Raw genomic sequence first — 20,307 nt, forward strand, 5'->3', positions numbered from 1 at the left:
ACCTGACCTGGCAGGGATCGCTGGAGCGTCACACGTGGAAGCATGCTGCGCTTGGTAACTAAGGTAAATATCGGGTAACCAACCCGATATTTACCTTGGTTACCAGCGCACACCGCTTACCGCTGGCTCCCTGCACACCTAGCCACAGTACACATCGGGTTAATTACCCGATGTGTACTCCAGCTACGTGTGCAGGGAACAGGGAGGCGGCACTGGCAGCTGAGAGCGGCGGATGCTGGTAACGAAGGTAAATATCGGGTAACCAAGGGAAGGGCTTCTTGGTTACCCGATATTTACATTGGTTACCAGCGTCTGCAGAAGCCGGCTCCTGCTGCCTGCACATTTAGTTGTTGCTCTGTCGCTTTCACACACAGCGAAGTGTGCTTCAGGCTATGTGCGCACGTTGCGTATAGTCAGTGCAGAAATTTCTGCAGAGATCTGAAGAGCACATGTGCACTTCAAATCGCTGCAGAAAATGTCCGTAGTGGAAAAAAAAAAAGCCGATTCCATGCGCTCTGCCTGCAGCTCCTGCCATAGACAGAGTAGGGGCTGCCGGCAAAGCGCACGGAAGAAGTGACATGTCACTTCTTAGAACGCGCTTCGGGCAGCAGTTGAAGCGCTGCGCTCTAAGACGCCACGTGCGCACGGCCCCTGCACAATCTCCATAGATTATGCAGGGGACGCAGGACGCATGCAGTTACGCTGCGCTACAAAGCGCAGCGTAACTGCATGTAATTACGCAACGTGCACACATAGCATCACAGCGGGGGAGCAACAACTAAAAAATGGTCCAGGACATTCAGCAACAACCGGCGACCTCACAGCAGGGGCCAGGTCGTTGCTGGATGTCACACACAGCAACATCGCTAGCAAGTTGTGCCTCAGCCGCGATGTTGCTAGCGATGTTGCTTAGTGTGACGGTACCTTTAAACTCCGTGAGCCCCAACATATAATCCCACAGAGTAAAGCCTTTAAATAAAACAAAGATTGATTAAAAAAAAGACAGTAACAAGGTGTAAGACTACTGCTAAGAATAAAGGTGTGATTTTTTTAATCAATTTAAAGAGAACCTTTCACCAGATGTTTCCTGTTGAACGTTATGAAGGGGGTTATAGTGGCTGTAGAGAGGAAAAAAATCACTATTTTATTTCACCTCTCCTTTGTGGAGATACAAGCAATCAAAGCATTTATCACCTAATGAGTTAACTTTTGTTACGTCTAAGGCCTCTTTCACACGTTCGTGTCTCCGGTACGTGTTTGGTCCGTTTCCTCACGTGCCGGAGACACGGGCACACGTTAAAATCAATGGGTCTGCGCTCACGTGTGTATTTTGCCAAGGACCGTGTGTCTGTGTGGAGCATACGTGTACCCATGTGCTCCACATGTACACATGTCCGTTTTTCTTTGGCATCATGGGTTTCACACGGACCGCATACGGATGTAATCTGTGTGACACGCATCGGAGAAAACACACGTGCCTGTGAAATAAAAACAATTTCTATACTCACCTTCTGCAGCGCTGCTGTCTCTGCCGCTGCTGTCACTTGCTTCCGACCCCCGCTCATTATGCTCATCGCATATTCACTCCACTGTGGGCCAGAAGCAGCAGCAGTGGTGAGTCGGCAGGACCGGAGACCAAAGATCAGCACCAAGGACAGCAACGCCAGGGACAGGTGAGTAGAAAGTTCCTGTTCTCCGTGTGTTATCATGGATAACACACGGAGAACACAAGTGTGCCATAAACACGGCACACGGAGGACAATACGCACCTTTGACACGTCCGTGAAAAACGTGCCTTATTTTCACGAATGTGTGAAAGAGGCCTAAGTGGGTGTTATCAGAGAGATTTCACTGGGGGCGTGCACTTCTGCCTCCTGTAGGATGCTGACCAATCATAAGCAGGCAGCAACACTCAAAGGAAAGAAGAACTCGCCCCCCCATAGCTTAGAGCAGGTTTCTCTGTGTGGGAGATGTAATCACACTTATATCTGCTGTGCGCAAGCTACTTCCACTGGCTCTGCAGTGTGATCAGGCTGTCATTACATCCCACAGAGCAGCAGCAGACGGTTCTGGCCTCCTCCTGTGTGATGCCTGCCTACTCTCATCTCACTGCAGAGCAGGTACAAGTTTCCCTGAGCACCACAGACATCAGTGTGATACAGCTCCAGACAGGCAGTGTGGGGGAGGGGGAGTACAGTGGTGGGGAGGCTGGGAGGAGAGTAGATAGAAGGGTTTGTAATCTAACAGCTAACTCCACTGTTTCCCCTCTTTTCTGAAAGGTGTCAGTAATCTGTGCTTCCTAATCATGCAGGAGGTTAGACCAGGAGATCAGGGCTGTCTGTCTTACATCTAAGCTATGGCGGGAGTGCGCTTCTTTCTCCAGTGTGTTGCTGCCTGCTTATGATTGAGACATGTCATTAGATTCCTGCTGCGTAACACAAGCCGTATGAGTCCGATCCTGCATGACTGCAGCCAGGTATGCTCTTCTCTGGAATGTCCCGGCATTGCAGAGAAAAAATAGTGTGAAGATCCAGGGACCATGGCCAGACTAGTCCGATGCGGCCCCCAGCACTGCTGTAGATGATTGACAGGTCTCTCTTGTGTGTACTTAGGCACAGACCTGTCAATCATCTGCAGAAGCCGGCTGGGGTCAACACTGGACTAGTCTGGTTCCGGGCTGGATCCGATTCATGCGGCCTGTGGGAAGTCAAGTTTTTTCAGCAACAAAATTGTGAATAAAACATCTCAACAAAGCCAAAGCTGAAATAATGGAGGTACAGAGGCACAACATGCTTCTATAGGCATATATGTGGGCCCCGCAGTGACTGGGAGCCATATTGAGAGGTATGGCAATCACAGAGCTTTAATTACTAGATTTCTTGCAATTCCTATGTATGTGTAATGTCTTCTGCTCACCACCATGGGCTACAGAATGGTATTAGGCTAGGTTCACATTTCCGTTGTTTTAAATCAGTCAGCAACGGATCAGTTGTTTTTTAGATGTCAACTGACGCAACGGATGTGTTTTTCACACGATTCTTTTCACAGGAATCCTGTGAAAAAACGGATCCGTCGCGTCCGTTACATCTGCTGTGCGTCCGTTTTTTGACGGATCAGTCATGATCCGTTTGTGTTTGGGACAGCCCAGTGGGTTTGCCAAACATGCTGGGCATGCTCAGTAGAGCATGACGGAATCCATTGCTGGATTCCGTTGTAAGACGGATTACGACGGAATCCAGCACCATAGACATCCATTACAAGCTTAACGGATGGCGACGGATTCCTGCGCGGCGCGTTAATTTTGACGGCCAGAAAAATGTTACATTCTGCGTTGCTCCCGCCCGGCGGTCAGTCAAAGAACGACTGACAGCAGCGCAGCGGATGCAACGCAAGGTCATCAGTCGCAATCCGCCACTAATACAAGTCTATGGGACACAACGGAATCCGCTAAACGGATGCCGTTGTTTACCAGCGCCGCGGATTGTGACTGATACATTTTAACGGAAATGTGAACGTAGCCTTAGTAGAAGCTGAACATCAGAGTCCACTGATCGTCACTCCCTCCCTCCCTCGTACGTATAGGAACGCTGAGAACATGGCCATCAGTATAGCACCAGGTCCTGTCCTCAGCACCGCACAGCTCTGGGTGATCGGCTCCAATGCGTCCCTGTGTCCGTGCACACATGAGCTGAGACAGGACGTGGTACTACAAGTCTCATCACCACCAGCTCAGCGCAGAGAACGTGTGCGCTCAGGAGCCCCCTGCTGGCGGACATGTGCACAGCAGAAGCGCCACCACTGAAGGATCATGGTACTTGTAGTCTTCATGTTTGCCGGAAGTAGGACGCACGAGTGGTGTGGGCGTGGCTTGGGCAGGGCTGGTTTGTGTTTTGAGGTGAGATGGAAAGTGTCTGCACCGGGCACGGACATGGAGATCAGCGGTCTGCACCGAGGATTACCTGCGGGGTGAGGCACTGCATCTGATTGTAGGGGGCATAGCTGATCTACGGGCGTCACTGATAGGTGGATCTCTAATAGCTAGGGGGTCACTGACAGATGAGGGATCACAGATAGGGGGTTACTGAGATGTATGGGGAACACTGACAGATGAAACATCACAGATAGGGAGTTACTGAGAGGGGGGGTTAATGACAGATGAGGGATCACAGGGGGTTACTGAGAGGTAAGGTGACACTGACAGATGAGGGATCACAGGGGGTTACTGAGAGGTAAGGGGGGGGGGCGTCACTGACAGATGAGGGATCACAGATAGGGGGTTACTGAGAGGTGGGGGGTCACTGACAGATGAGGGATCACAGATAGGGAGTTACTGAGAAGTATGAGGAACACTGACAGATGAGGGATCGCAGATAGGGGGTTACTGAGATGTATGGGGAACACTGACAGATGAAACCACAGATAGGGAGTTACTGAGAGGGGGGGGGGTCACTGACAGATGAGGGATCACAGGGGGTTACTGAGAGGTAAGGTGACACTGACAGATGAGGGATCACAGGGGGTTACTGAGAGGTAAGGGGGGGGCGTCACTGACAGATGAGGGATCACAAATAGGGGGTTACTGAGAGGTGGGGGGGTCACTGACAGATGAGGGATCACAGGGGGTTACTGAGAGGTAAGGGGGGTGTCACTGACAGAGGAGGGATCACAGATAGGGGGTTACTGAGAGGTGGGGGGGGTCACTGACAGATGAGGGATCACAGGGGGTTACTGAGAGGTAAGGTGACACTGACAGATGAGGGATCACAGGGGGTTACTGAGAGGTAAGGGGGGGCATCACTGACAGATGAGGGATCACAGGGGGTTACTGAGAGGTAAGGGGGGGGGTCACTGACAGATGAGGGATCACAGATAGGGGTTTACTGAGAGGTGGGAGGGTGATTGACAGATGAGGGATCACAGGGGGTTACTGAGAGGTAGGGTGACACTGACAGGTAAGGGGTCACTGACCGATAAAGGATCACATATAGGTAGATTCTGAGAGGTAGGGGGTCACCCACAGATAAGGGATCACAGATAGGGGGTTACTGAGAGGCAGGGGGGGTCACCCACAGATAAGAGATCACAGATAGGGGGTTACTGAGAGGCAGGGGGGGTCACCCACAGATAAGAGATCACAGATAGGGGGTTACTGAGAGGCAGGGGGGTCACTGACAGATAAGAGATCACAGGGGGTCACTGAGTGGTAGGGGGTCACTGACAGATAAGGGATCACAGATAGGGGGTCACTGAGAGGTAGGAGATCACTGACAGATAAGGGATCAAAGATGGGGGGTTACTGGGAGGTGGGGGGTGGTCACCGACAGATAAAGGATCACAGATAGGGGGGGTTACTGGGAGGTGGGGGGTGGTCACCGACAGATAAGGGATCACAGATGGGGTTACTGGGAGGTGGGGGGTGGTCACCGACAGATAAGGGATCACAGATAGGGGGTTATTGAGAGGTAGGGGGTCACCGACACATAAGGGATCACATATGGGGGGGGGTTACTGGGAGGTAAGGGTGGTCACTGACAGATAAGGGATCCCTGATAGGTGGGTCACTAAGGCTGCTTTCACACATCCGGTTTGAGCAGTGCGGCTCAATCCGGCTGTGAAACCTATTCAACGGATGCGGCGAAAACACCGCATCCTTTGCATAAGTTTTTACATGCCGCCCGTCTGTTTTTTTTCCGGTTGCGGCACGCTACTGAGCATGCGCAGTGGAAGAAACTGCATGCGGCAGCCGGATGCGTTTTTTTCCGCATCGCGCCGCATCCGGCGTCCATAGGCATGCATTGAAAAATGCGCCGCAGCGGCCGGATGCGGCGCGATGCGTTTTTTTTTGCCGGAGCAAAAAACGTTCCAGGCAACGTTCCATCCGGCCGCGGCATCGGCTAAATCTGCCGCATGCGGCAAAAACCGGACCGAACGCAAGCCCATGCGGCACAATACGGCACTAATGTAAGTCTATGCAAAAAAAACCGCAACCGGCGGCAAAAAAAACGGTTGCAGTTTTTCTGCAGAGCGCCGTATTGTGCCGCAGAGCAAAAACCGGATGTGTGAAAGTAGCCTAATTGAGGGAATAACTGACATGTGGGGGTCAGTGAAATGTCCGGAGATCTGGGATTGCATAGATGTATATGATGGCATGGAGCCCCTATATGTGCATTGTGGTCCATTTATGTAATTTTTCGATTGTGACATTGTTGAGAGTTTTCCCATGACAATAATGGACATGTTGGAGTTACCCAATCACTGTGGTCTGCTGTCGCCTCTGGTGTGCATGGTGCAGTGGATCACACATGTCTGGGTGGTGGCTGCACTCTGTGAACATTATTCCAATGCCCAGCCCGATCCTTAGGCCAATACACTATTGGGGCTGACCCCCCACCAATCAGCTGTTATCCTCTTCATGGCGCGCTGATCTGCAGTACCCGGAGCTGCCACTACACAGTGGATGGCACTGTGCTGCTTCCCGCTGGAGCTAACAGCTGATCATGGGGGAGGCCGGTGTCAGACGCCACCAGTCTGATGATGAGGATTGTCACCACGGTCATATGGCTGGGTAGCAGGGCTGATCGAGTCTTTTCTTGTGCATGGTGGTGCCGCTGGTCATTGCATTCTCTCGGGCTCCTAGCAGAGGGAGCTGTGGCTCCAACATCGGCGGACGCAGGTCATTCAGAGCAGCGCTCCTGCAGTTTGTTACTGTTTGCCCAGGACTCTGTCCACCTCTGATAACCGATGGGTGGCCGGTAACCTGGGCAACGAGCTGTAAACTATAGAATAAAGAATTCCACCCTTCTTGAGAACCCCAAGGAGTTGTAATAAGGAGTATAGTACAAAGTTAATATTCTTTAGAAAGACTGAAATTTTAGCCATTTAACAAGATGACACCTCCCCTTTAATAATGCTAGTAAGGACTGCGGAGTTACAGGTAAGGGACGGGTATACTGGGGAATCACAGGCCCTCCTACGGCTGTAGCAGAGCCAGGCGCTGGATGGGGACATTCCTCACGTCACCCTCGCCTTGTAGTAAGTAGGTCACAGTCCTGCGGGGAGCGCGGCGTGGGTTTGGCACCTCAGTAGTTTGTGGATTATAATCTGCAAGTTATATAATGGCTTTTTGCTTCATTTCTTTCTCGTCGTCATTTCGTCCCTATTCACATCACTGTTTTTGTCTGTTTGGAGCGGACACCAGGAAAGCTTCCAGCTATGTGTATAAGGCTGTGACTGGCGGGACGTGGCAGGGTGGGCTGCTTGGACCCCCCTACTGAGTCCAGTAGCAGCCTGAGTGGCGCTGGCGTCCCAGCCTCCGTCTACCATATACCCTGCACATGTGTGGTTACTCCTCTCCGGATCAGGTCTGTTATTCTTCTCTGTAGTCTATGCCGCTCACAGTGATGTAGCGATGAAGACATGGCCGTAGATCTGCAAGTGTCCATAGTCAGCGAAGATGGCCATGTGCGTTAGTCTCCACAAGAGACCTCCGGCCGCAGCTTATTTCCTATATCGCAGGATTGAGCATGCTGAAATCCAACATGTCTGACTCTTCTTGCGCTCCCTCCACATCTGTAGGGGGACAGTCATGACCCTCCCATATACATCAGACAATAACCCTGCTATGGCCAAAATTGGTTGGTTCGGCCTGTGTGCCTGTGCGTGGGGATCTGTACGTAAGCAGACTGCGATGGATCTGTGCTATGGGGATATTCACATGCTGCAGATTTTGTGGCATCAATGTCTGTGACTGGAAATCCATTCCATGATGACCAGGGCTGTTAATCACAGATTTCTGCACCAAAATCTGTATAATGTGAAATAACCTTAAAGCAGCACCGTCGTTTTGGAAATTGGCTACGGTTTCTAACCCTAATGCAGACAGGAATTCTTTACTGTAAGAGCAGTACAACTTTCACTGTCTGGCAGAGGAAGTGTTAAATAAACAACATAGAGTGCAGTTCCAGCATACTGTTCAAATGAACATTGTTTTTTGGTATTTTTTTTTTTTTTAGTGAGTTATGTTAATAAAAAGCTACTTTTGACAGTGCCAGAAAAACCTATTGGATTCCAGAGTTGTTGTTATAAAAGCACTGTAGGTCTCAGCAGTCAGACACCCACCAATCAGAGTAACCACCTGTCCTGTCTATAGCCGATAACTGGTGTTCACTGGACAACCCCTTTAAATCCTCAGAGCAGTCTCAATGTGAGCAGCATTGTCCGCTTTAGGCTGCTTTCACACCTCCGGTTTTAGCAGTGCGGCTAAATCCGGCTCTAAAACCTATGCAATGGATGCGGCGAAAAAAACGGATCCTTTGCATAAGTTTTTACATGTGGCCCCTCCGGTTTTTGCTGGTTGCGGCAGGCAACTGAGCATGCGCAGTGCAAAAAACCGCATGCGGCGTCCATAGGCATGCATTGGAAAAAGCGCCGCATCGGCCGGTTGCGGCGCAATGTGTTTTTTTTTGCCGAACAAAAAAACGTGCCAGGCAACGTTCCATTCGGCCGCCACATCAGCTAAATATGCCGCATCCAGCAAAAACCGGACCGAACGCAAGGCCATGTGGCACAATCCGGCGCTAATGCAAGTCTATGCAAAAAAACCCGCAACCGGTGGCAAAAAAAAAACGGTTGCGTTTTTTCTCAAAAGAGCCGGATTGTGCCGCACAGCAAAAACCGAATGTGTGAAAGCAGCCTAAGGTTTTATTTGCCGCCGGTTGCGTTTTTCCCGCATAGACTTGCATTAGCGCCGTATTGTGCCGCATGGCCTTGCGTTGCACCCGGTTTTTGCCGGATGCGGCATATTTAGCCCATGCAGCGGCCGGATGGAACATTGCCTGGCACATTTTTCTGTGCGGCGAAAAAAACGGATCCGGTGCGATGCGGCGCGATTCACAATGCAAACCTATGGACGCCGGATGCGGCGTCCTGCGGCAAAAAATGCATTCGACCGCCACATGCTCAGTATCAAGCCGCATCCGTCAAGAACCGGATGGGCCGCATGGAAAAACGTATGCAACGGATCAGTTTTTTTCGCCGCATCCGTTGCATAGGTTTTTGAGCCGGATTGTGCCATACTGCAAAAACCGAATGTGTGAAAGCAGCCTTATGGCGTTGTGTGGCCTATATTGTACTCGGCTCACCCCTCTATTAGTTCCCATATGATTTGTCCACACAGCTCATACTACACAGTCATACATTACCAGCTGTTAGTCATCTACAGGATCCTCCATAATGGTGTATGAGGCACCGTACGGGAGCGGCCTTGTTACGTATGTGTAGGTCAGCCAGGAACGCACTATATAAATAGAAGCCAGTGTCACCAGTCCGGCCAGTGATGTAATGGCTTCTCCTTGGGCTGATAAGCCAGGCTGTAAAGGTGATGTCACAGATAAGACTCGCAACCTTTGCCCCCTCGTCATGGCCATCGCTCCCTGCCATGTTCTGCTGCTGATGTCTGTGGCGTAGTATACAGCTAATGTTCCTGTAAGCATGTGACATTTCTATAGATAGGGCCAGATATATCCTAATGATGGGCCAGAATGTCTTTATCCAGCCATCACTACAGACAGAATTGCTCTGTAATAGAGCATACACTATATAAAGGCCAAATACCTCTCAACGTGCAGCCTTTGCTTCATTTAAAGGGGTGGCCCGAAGCCAAAGTACTTATCATTCTAAAGCCCTATCTACTTAGTGCTATGATCTAGATTATTTTCTAACATACTTGCATTAAAAATCCCCTCTCCTTCCGTAACTACTCTATAGGCCCCTTTACACATTGAAACTTTCTAGTGATCCCACCAGCGATCCCAACCTGTCCGGGATCGCTACAAAGTCTCTGGTGAGCTGTCAAATAGGCAAACCTGGCCAACGACGCAACAGCGATCCGGACCTGCAGAGCGACCTAGCTAGTCATTGGGGACGTTGTAAAGCAGCTTTTTGAAAGGGAAGTCGCTAACGAAGTCGCTGTAAAGTCCCCTTTACACACTAAAACTTTGCTGCACAGCGGGAAACAAAGGACCAAAGAATGGTCCTGAACGATTTGTAGCGATCACAACTTCACAGCAGGGGCCAGGTCGCTGATGTGTTTCACACACTGCAATGTCGCTGGGGAGGTCGCTATTACGTCACAAAACCGGTGACGTTACAGCGATGTCGTTTGCGATGTTGCAGTGTGTAAAGCCACCTTATCTGTTATTCTATTTTTTTCCTACTTCCTTTTTGATGACGCTTTGTTTGAGAAAGCCAGTGCATGCTGGGATACTCAAATGAAGCGTCATCAGGGGAAGAGGCTGTGGTCACTTTTGCGTTTTTGAAGTGTCATCAGTGACGCTCGTTTCAGAGGCTGGGCTATTTCTTGCACACTGTGCAGAATGACAGCCCACTCTCAATTGTCAGGTCAGATCAGCAATAACGAGCCGGCAAAAGATGTGTCCGCATACCCAGCGTTCAGAGACCAGTACTGCCCCCGCAAGTGATGTCACTGGTCTCTGCACGCCAGGTATTCTGTGCTCTGGTGCCAGCTCGTTACTGCTAATCTGAGCTGGCAATGGAGAGCGTGCTGTCATTAGCCCAGACCCTGAAGTGAAGGTCTCTGGGCATTTTTAAGAAGGAGGTACTGCCGGCAGCCTCTGCCCCTGATGACGCTTCGTGTGAATATCCCAGCATGCACTGGGATTATCAAACGAAGCATCATCAAAAAGCAAGTATGGAAAAAAACATAGCATAGCAGATAGAGTAGTCAGGGAATTTTTAATGCTGGTATATTAAAAAATAGTTTAGATTATGGCTCTAAATAGATAGGGATTTAGATGAAGATGACTTAGACTTCGGACCTCACCTTAAGTTGGCTGCCGCATGCACTTTATATTTGAGTCGTATGAGAATCTCCTGACTAGAGGTGATTACATTCCGCCTGATTGGGATTTTGCCAGTAGTAATAGTTATGCACAAGACATACAGTATGTTTTCAGATGGATTCTGCTTTTAAAAAAGTGCTGCAAAGCCGCCGCATAAAGTGAACACGATGCTCCGCAATGTAAAAATGACCTTGCTATGGACATGTTGGGCTGTTTGTTACTTCTTTCAACCGTTTCATTGTTTGGAGCCCGTGAAGCAGCTAGAAGAAGTATCAGGCAACTTCCACCATGAAGCAGCTCGCTGGATAGAGACCCTGGTGGTGGAGCCGCCACATAGAATATGCTTCCTCTGGAGAAAGATCACCTACTTTCTCCTGAAGTGACATCATGTAGGAAATTCTTGGCAAGTGTGCTGCCGGTAACATGATGTTTTATGGGCTGAGTATGATTGAGGTCCGCCGGTCTACGGCTGCTGATCAACTTGCATGGAGCTGATTGACCATTACAGCGGACATTGTGCTCTCTAAAGCCAGCAGTGTATTTATATCCAAATCCACTTCATTATCATGGGGTGTAGGGCAGAATTTCATATGTAGACCCAGCAGCATACTGGGGGTGGGGGGCAGTATTATGGCAGGCCTGGGATGCCCCTATTGTTCTGAGGACTCTGTCTGAGGTAACAAAAGAGTAAACAAGTGCTAACAACATGGCAGCCACAGCCAGAGACCAGGCTGAGGTCCATCTTTCCTGCATCACCCTGAATATCTCCTTCATATGACGCCTCCGAGATTTCTCACAAGTCGGCTGTTCACGCACTACATAGCACACTGGGTTCACTTAGTTTTTAGTTTCTAAAGCTATTTTCATCCAGCACGGCTGATTGACTTTCCAAGGTGAAGCATATGAGCGAGGCTAGATGTGCACTGTAATGCCTCATTAATTTGGCTGAAATACAGCACAGAAGGCCAGGCAGATCGATAAGTGCTGCATTGGATGAAAATACCAGGCACTTTATTTTTGGCACGTTTGTGGGCAGCTTTCATACCCTTTGGTTCATTTTAGTATCTGAAGCATACATCCAGGAGACATGCATGAGGGACCATCCAGGAGATGTGCATGAGGGACCATCCAGGAGACGTGTGTACTGCCCCGCGCTCGGCTACAGCCGAGCCTCTCGGGTCCGGGCTCGTTTGGTGGGTGGCTTGAGCGCCTCCGGACCCGGGGGTCACGTCGCTCTGCAAGGGGTTGCTGGCGATCTTGATGGGGGTGGTTAGGTAGGTGTACGGCCGGAGCCGTGTTTGAGTTCGTGACGCCACCCACGGGACGTGGTGAAGGTGTAGACACCACCGCTGCAGTTACGGGGGCACCCGGGGGAGATAATAGTGCAGCAAGATGGTAACCCCTCCGTGGGCAGGGATGGTGGCCCCGGGACCCGCTTGGGGAGATTGGCAATTGGGCAGTGTAGGGCGGTGCGTGGCCGGATGGCACTGTTGTACTCACGATGCGGGGGGCAACATGGAGGGCAGGAGCAGACCGGGTCCCTCAGCCGCAGCGGCCGGTCCCTCGGGGACATAGTGGCGTGGGTCGCGTACCCGCTCCTCCAAAATTGCCTCCACCTCACGTGCCCGCACAGCTGCGGTTATCTCCTCCATCTCGGCCGCCCACCGCTCCTTGAGGAAGCGCACCTGGGCCTGCAACAGACAGCACATCTGCAAGGTCCAGGCTTCTACCCGCACTGCTGTTCCAGGTGCGGGCTCTGGGATCTCGGGCTTGCTGGACGGGGCGGACATGATGCACTCTCGGTGTCCAGGAACCAAACGGGTGGCAGAGTCCTGGCGTCCCTGCCCTTTATCAGCTTGGTCACATGGCACGGCAGCTTCACCCGACCCCCTTGATCTTTTTGCGGCCTTCCCTTTTTCAGCCAGACAACTTCACTTCGCGACCGCTCACTTTCTCTGCAAGGCTGCGTTCTCTGGGGGCGGGGCTTCCGCTTTCGCACCCTTTCTGCGGGGAAGAAGACTCTGGCGGGAATCTTCGCGCCAAAAGATGGCGGATTCTCTGATTTTCGCAACGGATCACCGCTGACTTCCACTTCAAGGCGCACTTCACTGTGTAAGTGAATGGATCGAATCCTGTTCGTGACACCAGAAGAGTCGATGTGTACCGCCCCTCACTCGGCTGCAGCCGAGCCACTCGGGTCCGGGCTCGTTTGGTGGGTGGCTCGGGTGGCTCGAGCGCCTCCGTTCCCGGGGGTCACGTCGCTCTGCAAGGGGTTGCTGGTGGTCTCGATGGGGGTGGTTAGGTAGGTGTATGGCCGGAGCCGTGTTTGAGTTCGTGACGCCACCCACGGGACGTGGTGAAGGTGTAGACACCACCGCTGCAGTTACGGGGGCACCCGGGGGAGATGATAGTGCAGAAAGATGGTAACCCCTCCGTGGGCAGGGATGGTGGCCCCGGGACCCGCTTGGGGAGATTGGCGATTGGGCGGTGCGTGGCCGGATGGCACTGTTGTACTCACGATTACTGACACACACAAGTCTCTGATGAACAAAGTTGATGGTGGGCGGTGCCCGCAGCCGGCTACGTCTTGTCCCTCACCCGGGTTGGTGGTCCTGACCTTCTTCCTGCACCTTGTTATGTTTGTGTAGACTGCCTGTGCCTTAGCAGCGGGAGTCTGATCCCCGGCTGTGTATGTACCGGTGGAGTCCGTTTGCCCGCAGGCGCTGGCCCATGGGATTTCTCTGCCTGTGCGGTGGCTTTTTATCCCCCTCGGTGGGCTGTTGCCTTCTTTTGGGTCTTGGGATGGGAAAGGACCTAAGGTCCAGACCTCAATCAGTGAATTCGACGTGGTCCAGTGGCTTCTGGGCCTCGTTCTGGGTCTGAGTACCCCCTTTGTGCTCCGGTTTCCAGTTGGTTCCCCGGTTCGGTACCGGCGGGCCACTACCCTGTCCCGCTCCCTTACGGTTCCACCTGGCCGTCTTCCCGGCTCCTGCAGGTCAGGCCACCGACTGCCTCCTAGCCAAGGTACCAGGGCTACGACCCTGGCACCTGTCAGTTTCCGCTGCAGACCTGTCACCACAGGCCTGCTGCACTCTACTCCTTCACTCCTGTAACTAATCTGACTCAAACTGAACTGAACTGCTTTCTCCTGCCTCAGGCCCTCTGGACTCTTCGGTGGGCATGGCCAACCGCCTGGCTCCGCCCCCTGGTGTGACCATCAAACTCTGAGGGAGGTGACTAGGGTTTTAATGTGGTTGGCTGCTGTTACCTTTTTCGGGGGACGGGTGTTATGCAAGGGCCTACCTGTGACTACCTGGTCGTGCATGAGGGACCACCCAGGAGACGTGCATGAGGGACCACCCAGGAGACGTGCATGAGGGACCACCCAGGAGACGTGCATGAGGGACCACCCAGGAGACGTGCATGAGGGACCACCCAGGAGACGTGCATGAGGGACCACCCTGGAGACGTGCATGAGGGACCACCCTGGAGACGTGCATGAGGGACCACCCTGGAGACGTGCATGAGGGACCACCCAGGAGACGTGCATGAGGGAAACATAGGCCCTGGTGCTACATGTGAAATTTACAGAAAGGTCCCTTTGTATTATGAGCCCTATAGCAGGGGCTGTACAGTCAGAAGGATGAGAATAACGTCATTACATAAAGGGGTATTCCAGCCAAACACATTAATCGCACCTCTAGGTGAGAAGTATGTGGCCCACCCATGAGCCTTTCACACCTGTCTTGCTCAGCTGCTGGGAGGTCTGTGCATGTGTTTTGGGTGTGCATTGCTGTCACCATTTTACTCTATGGGAGTTGTAGAAATATCTGATGTTTGTGTAGAAGTCGTTATTTTCTGGTGACTAGTCTGTAACTGTATGCGATTAGTGATCAATGAGCAGTACTATGCTTGGAGGGCTTGGTACTCGTAAGGAGCAGTCGGACGGGCTTGAGTCGTGTACCAAGTATAATGGAAGTCAATGAAGAACTCTAGTATTTTTCTGGAAGATCTTCTGGAAAACTGCTCTAGTCCATATTGACTTCTATTCTCCTTGGTACACAAGTCGAGCCCGTCCGACTGCTGGATACAAGTACCGAGCCCCCGAGCATGATAGTGCTCACTCATCACTAGAGGCGACATTTATTTTTTTATGTAACGCACTGCCAGAACAAAAAAATGTATAGTAGCTTTGTAATGTACATAAGGTAAGTAGTCATGGCAGAAATGTCCACACAGGTGGATTTATGTGTCAAACATCCTTTTCAGTCTTGTCTAATACTCCCCATACACAATAGATAGTTGGTCAGTTTTCTGTCAGGTATCCCTGCCGTCTCCCCCGTACACTGGAGCGCTCGCTAGGCCGGCACAATCGTGTTCTGTACGAGAGAGTCGCTGTCAGACTCTTCTGGTGGCTGCTTCTCTCTAGAGAACAAAAGGATCAGCAGCCCGAAACCGGAGAGTTGGGATGCCACCATATAAATTAGACTGGCAGCTGAGCCAACCGATAAATATATATATATTTTCTTGAGTCACACCAAGGCTGGAAGATGGAGAAAGGGACTTCCCAACTCACGATTCAGTGCTTCATAGTGTGTCAAAAAGAACCAAAATTGAGCAGAAAATTCAGTAATAAACATACCAGTGGGCAAATCGAATTCACCACACAGTAAGGACATTACTATTTGCCTTATGCACTTTACTAACAGACCATAAGTTTTCTGTTAGTGCTTCTCTGACTTGATACTTTGGGGTTTTCATCTATTTTAAGATCTAAAATGCAAAAGTAATCTCTAAGGCTGCTTTCACACATCTGGTTTGAGCAGTGCGGCTCAATCCGGCTGTGAAACCTATGCAATGGATACAGTGAAAACACCGCATCCTTTGCATACGTTTTTTACATGCGGCCCGTCCGGTTTTTGCCGCTTGCGGCATGCTACTGAGCATGCGCAGTGGCAAAAACCGCATGCGGCGGCCGGATGCGGTTTTTGCCGCATCCGGCATCCATAGGGATGCATTGAGAAAAGCGCCGCATCGGCTAGATGCGGCGCGATGCGTTTTTTTTTTTTGCCGCACAAAAAAACATGCCAGGCAACGTTCCATCCGGCCGCCGCATCGGCTAAATCTGCCGCTTTCGGCAAAAACCGGACCGAACGCAAGGACATGCGGCACAATGCGGCACTAATTAAAGTCAGGAAAAAAAAGTGCAGGAAAAACGCAACTGGCAGCAAAAAAAAACGGTTGCGTTTTTCCTGCAAAGTGCCGGATTGTGCCGCATAGCAAAAACCGGAGGTGTGAAAGCAGCCTTAGGGAAGTGAGATAATTGGTACCCGGCTTTGGATTTCCATTGACAGATACGTTTCCTCTACTCAAGTTTTTCCACTTGAGAGATACGATGTCTGCAGACCTTGGCCGTAGTCTCTTGACCGAGCTGACTTGTACATGTCCGATATGCAGTAAGCGGCTCATATTTGTATCCTCTTCTTCAGTAGACCTCCAGGCGGGTGATCATTTCTAGCTAACAGTTGCTCAGAAGTTGCTTCCTGTGGTCAGCCAAGGTTTCTCTAGGTTCCTGTGCAGCTCGTCTTATTTCCTTTGTACTTATCATAATAAAACACATTTGTGCCAATCTTCAGCAGCGACGAGCACTGGTGGCTACTGGATAATTTGAAAACCACAGTGGAAGGACTGGTATCGGGCAACAGCCGAAATGTGTGGTCGAAGTATGGTGGTCTTCAGAGACTTTGCCGAGACATGAGCAGCATTCTTCAGCACGGTCTTATGTGTGATCAGGTAATATAGCGTCTCTCAAACCCATAATAATGGAACAATGCTACCTTATCCAACTGGACAGGTTCTGAACAAATAGGGTGCTAAGCTGGCATGCCCGGTATAACCAAAACCAGTATGCCAGTGCAGAAGTGATCAGTACTCCGGCATTGTTAGGCTAAGCTCACCCTAGAGTTTAGCATTCTGTGTATCTCTTCCGCAATGGAGCAAATGTGTCCTCGCCTTAGAACTATGCTGCTAGCAAAATCTTAAAGACGTTACTCCATGAGAAACATTGTTTTTCCTGGATGCTATACCCTTATCATGGAAAAGGAGATGGGATGTTAGAGGAAGCTTTCTCACTCTTTGTAACCACTTAAAAGAAATCTGTCAGCAATATTTTACCACCTAATCTGAGAAAAGCATAATGTAGAGACAGAGACCCTGATTCCAGTGACATGTTACTGATTACTGGGATGCTTGCTACAGTACTTATAAAATCAGTGATTTTATATCAGAAGATTATCACTAGAGAACTAGTAAACCTGCTACCATGTAGTCCTGCATATTGATGAGCTCTCTATAACCACCACCCTCACCACTGATTGACAATTTTCTGCCTATGCACAGTGTATACAGAAAGCTGTTAATCATGTGGGTTATACAGGGATCAGCATTCAGACAATGGTAGATCTGCAGCAGATAAAACACTGATTTTATAAAAAATGCAGCCTACTAGTGATACATTGATGGAATCAGGGTCTGTGCCCCTATATCATGCTGCTTTCAGATGAGGAAGCGAAAACCTGGTGATAGATTCCCCTTAGTGTGGTTGCTTTCAACTGCAACATCAAAAGCTGGGGTCTTAAACACTTGGGTTGCTGAGGCTGCTTCTTGTGGCCCCCAGGCACATGGACACCTTGATGATCGCAACAGGTGCAGCAGGCCACAGCTGTCAGCGCCTTATTTCAGTTGAATAAATTTCTGGTGCCGCGCACAGAAGCTTTCTGCACAGTTATAGCAATGGCAGCCTCTGGCCAATTATAGGCCAGCAACTGATGTCAGCTGCCGGTCTCTGATAGGCTGGCGGCTGCCATTGGTATAGCTCTGCAGAGAGCTCTCTGCGCAGCACTGGCCATCCATTCAACTGACATAAAGCACAGACTGCAGCGTGCCCTGCATCTGCCTCATTCGTCAAGAGTCCTGCGGGCTGCAAAAAGCAGAAAGAGGACACCAAGGGAACAAAGGAGAGGTAATAAAAAAATATATATATATATATATATAATACTAGCTGTAGTGCCCGAGCGTTGCTCGTAGTACTAGTATAGTAACTGTCTCTCTGTCTCTCTCACATTTTCTGTCTGTCTCTTTCCCCGTCTATCTATGTCTGTCTCTTTTCCCATTTCTTTCCCTGTCTGTCTCTTTGCCCGTCTGTCTCTTTGCCCGTCTGTCTCTTTGCCCGTCTGTCTCTTTGCCCGTCTGTCTCTGTTTGTTTTTTTTCCCTATCTGTCTTTCTCTGCCTGTGCCTGTCTGTCTGTCTCTCAGTCTGTCTCTCTCTATCCATCTCTCCACCGACATCATATTACTTCACACATAAGCTTCTTATACTATGAATGTCCTTTGTTCCTATAGCAACCAATCATAGCTCCTATTAATAGCCTGTAGCTCGCAGCTCAATTCACTTTAATGGAGGCATGTTTTTTGGAGAGTAACTGTAAAGCGCGGCGTTAAAATTTTCTTGTCAAAACATAGTCTATGACGTTCCCTGAGTCACATCTGGTGTCGGTGCAATATTTTGTGATTGTAAATGCGACGGTGCGGATTCCTTTAGTACACACACACAAACATACATACATACATACATACATACATACATACATACATACACTCAGCTTTATATATTAGATAATATCACAGTTGAAACCAGAGGTTTACATACACTATCTAAAAAGACACACATGCATGTTATTCTCACTATCTGACATGAAATCAGAATAAACCTTTCCCGTTGTAGGTCAGTTAGGAACCAAAATTATTTATATTTGTCAAATTCCAGAATAATGAGAGAGAAAATGTTTTAAGGTATTTTCATTACTTTCTGCAAAGTCAAAAGTTTATATGCACCAAGAGTACTATGTCTTTAAACAATGTGGGACAGCCCATATGATGATGTCATGTCTTTGGAAGCTTTTGATAGGTTTATTGCCAAAATCTGAGTTAGGCTGCTTTCACACATCCGGTTTTTGCTATGCGGCACAATCCGGCACTTTGCAGGAAAAACTCAACCGGTTTATTTTGCTGCCGGTTGCGTTTTTCCTGCATAGACTTTAATTAGTGCCGCATGGGCTTGCGTTCCGTCCGTTTTTTGCCGAATGCGCCACATTTAGCCGATGCGGCGGTCGGATGGAACGTTGCCTGGCACGTTTTTTTTGTGCGGCAAAAAAACCCGCATCGCGCCGCATCCGGCCGATGCGGCGCATCTTTCAATGCATGCCTATGGACGCCGGATGCGGCGCGATGCGGCAAAAATCGCATCCGGCCACCGCATGTGGTTTTTGCCACTGCACATGCTCAGTAGCATGCCGCAAGCGGCAAAAACCGGACGGGCCGCATTTAAAAAAACGTATGCAAAGGATGCGGCTTTTTCGACGCATCCGTTGCATAGGTTTTAGAGTCGGACTGTATTTGAATGCACAGGACGGGGACAAGGATGGGCACATTGCTACGGGATGGGGACAACGATGGGCTCGTTACTACAAAAGCACCAGCAAGGACACATTACTACGGGATTGGGACAAGGATGGGCACATTACTATAAAATTAGAAGCAGAATGGGCATATTACTACAAGAAGGGGAACAGTCAGAGGAACATTACTACAAGATGTTGGCCAAAATTACTACATGGTGCTAATATTAAAACTATATTACTTACATAAAGGGGATTAAATGAAGAAAAAAAAAAAAGAATGCGGCCCCCCAAATTATTTTTGTTTTTATGTGCGGCCCATATACCCAGCCGAGTTTGAGACCCCCTGATCTAAAGTGTTTGGCAGCTGCAGTTGACGTTGCCTTCAGAGTGATGTGACCCAGCTCCTGACATTTCATGGATGTTAGTCCCATCACTTTGTTTCAGGTCTACAGCAAGCAGCAGAACTACTGGAATTTCGTGAAGAGCAGCCCACGACTCTTCCCTGGATCGTCCCCTCAGGTGGAGCAGGTAATATGTGATCCATAGCAAGAATTACACTGCGCTTGGAATTTCTTTCCTCATTTTCGGAAGAAGAAACAAACCTGAAAGTGCAAAAGTCAAAACTGTCTGTGGCAGGAAGAGGTTATTAATAATGTCCTCTGAGAAATATTCACTAGATATTCAGTCCTAGTCCAAGACTCTTGGGTGACATCATTTAGGAGCTTCCTATATGTTAACGGCCAGTTGTCGTCGTCATCCTCCTATTCACAGCTAAGGAGCAGTCAGCATCATTGGTCCGGGCGTTCCCTAATGCTCTGCCTCACATACTTATTTAAAGGGATCTCTCAGCAGGTTTTTGCTAACTCATCTGACAGCAGCATAATGTAGGCAAAGAGACTCTGAATCCAACTGTGTATCACTTAGATTACTGGGTGCAGCCATTCTGATCTAATCATATGTTTTAGATTTAGCAGAGCTGAGAGAGCTGT

General features: G+C 49.8%; 1 protein-coding gene across 5 annotated transcripts in view; it reads left to right on the forward strand.

Annotated features, from left to right (window-relative positions):
* Positions 1-3,848: 3,848 nt before the first annotated feature.
* The window catches only part of RUBCN (rubicon autophagy regulator), a 112,273-nt gene continuing 95,814 nt past the window's right edge, over positions 3,849-20,307 (forward strand). For 2 of the 5 annotated variants that reach the window (XM_075340425.1, XM_075340427.1), the window contains exons 1-3: positions 3,849-3,966; positions 16,496-16,652; positions 19,763-19,846. In XM_075340425.1, the coding sequence (XP_075196540.1) occupies positions 3,929-3,966; positions 16,496-16,652; positions 19,763-19,846 (279 nt within the window). In that variant the 5' untranslated portion in view covers positions 3,849-3,928. The remainder of the gene's footprint in view (positions 3,967-16,495; positions 16,653-19,762; positions 19,847-20,307) is intronic. The other 3 variants (XM_075340426.1, XM_075340428.1, XM_075340429.1) reach the window with 3 other exon arrangements.

The sequence above is a fragment of the Anomaloglossus baeobatrachus genome, chromosome 3 (genome assembly GCF_048569485.1).
Source record: "Anomaloglossus baeobatrachus isolate aAnoBae1 chromosome 3, aAnoBae1.hap1, whole genome shotgun sequence".
Classification (NCBI taxonomy): Eukaryota; Metazoa; Chordata; class Amphibia; order Anura; family Aromobatidae; genus Anomaloglossus; species Anomaloglossus baeobatrachus.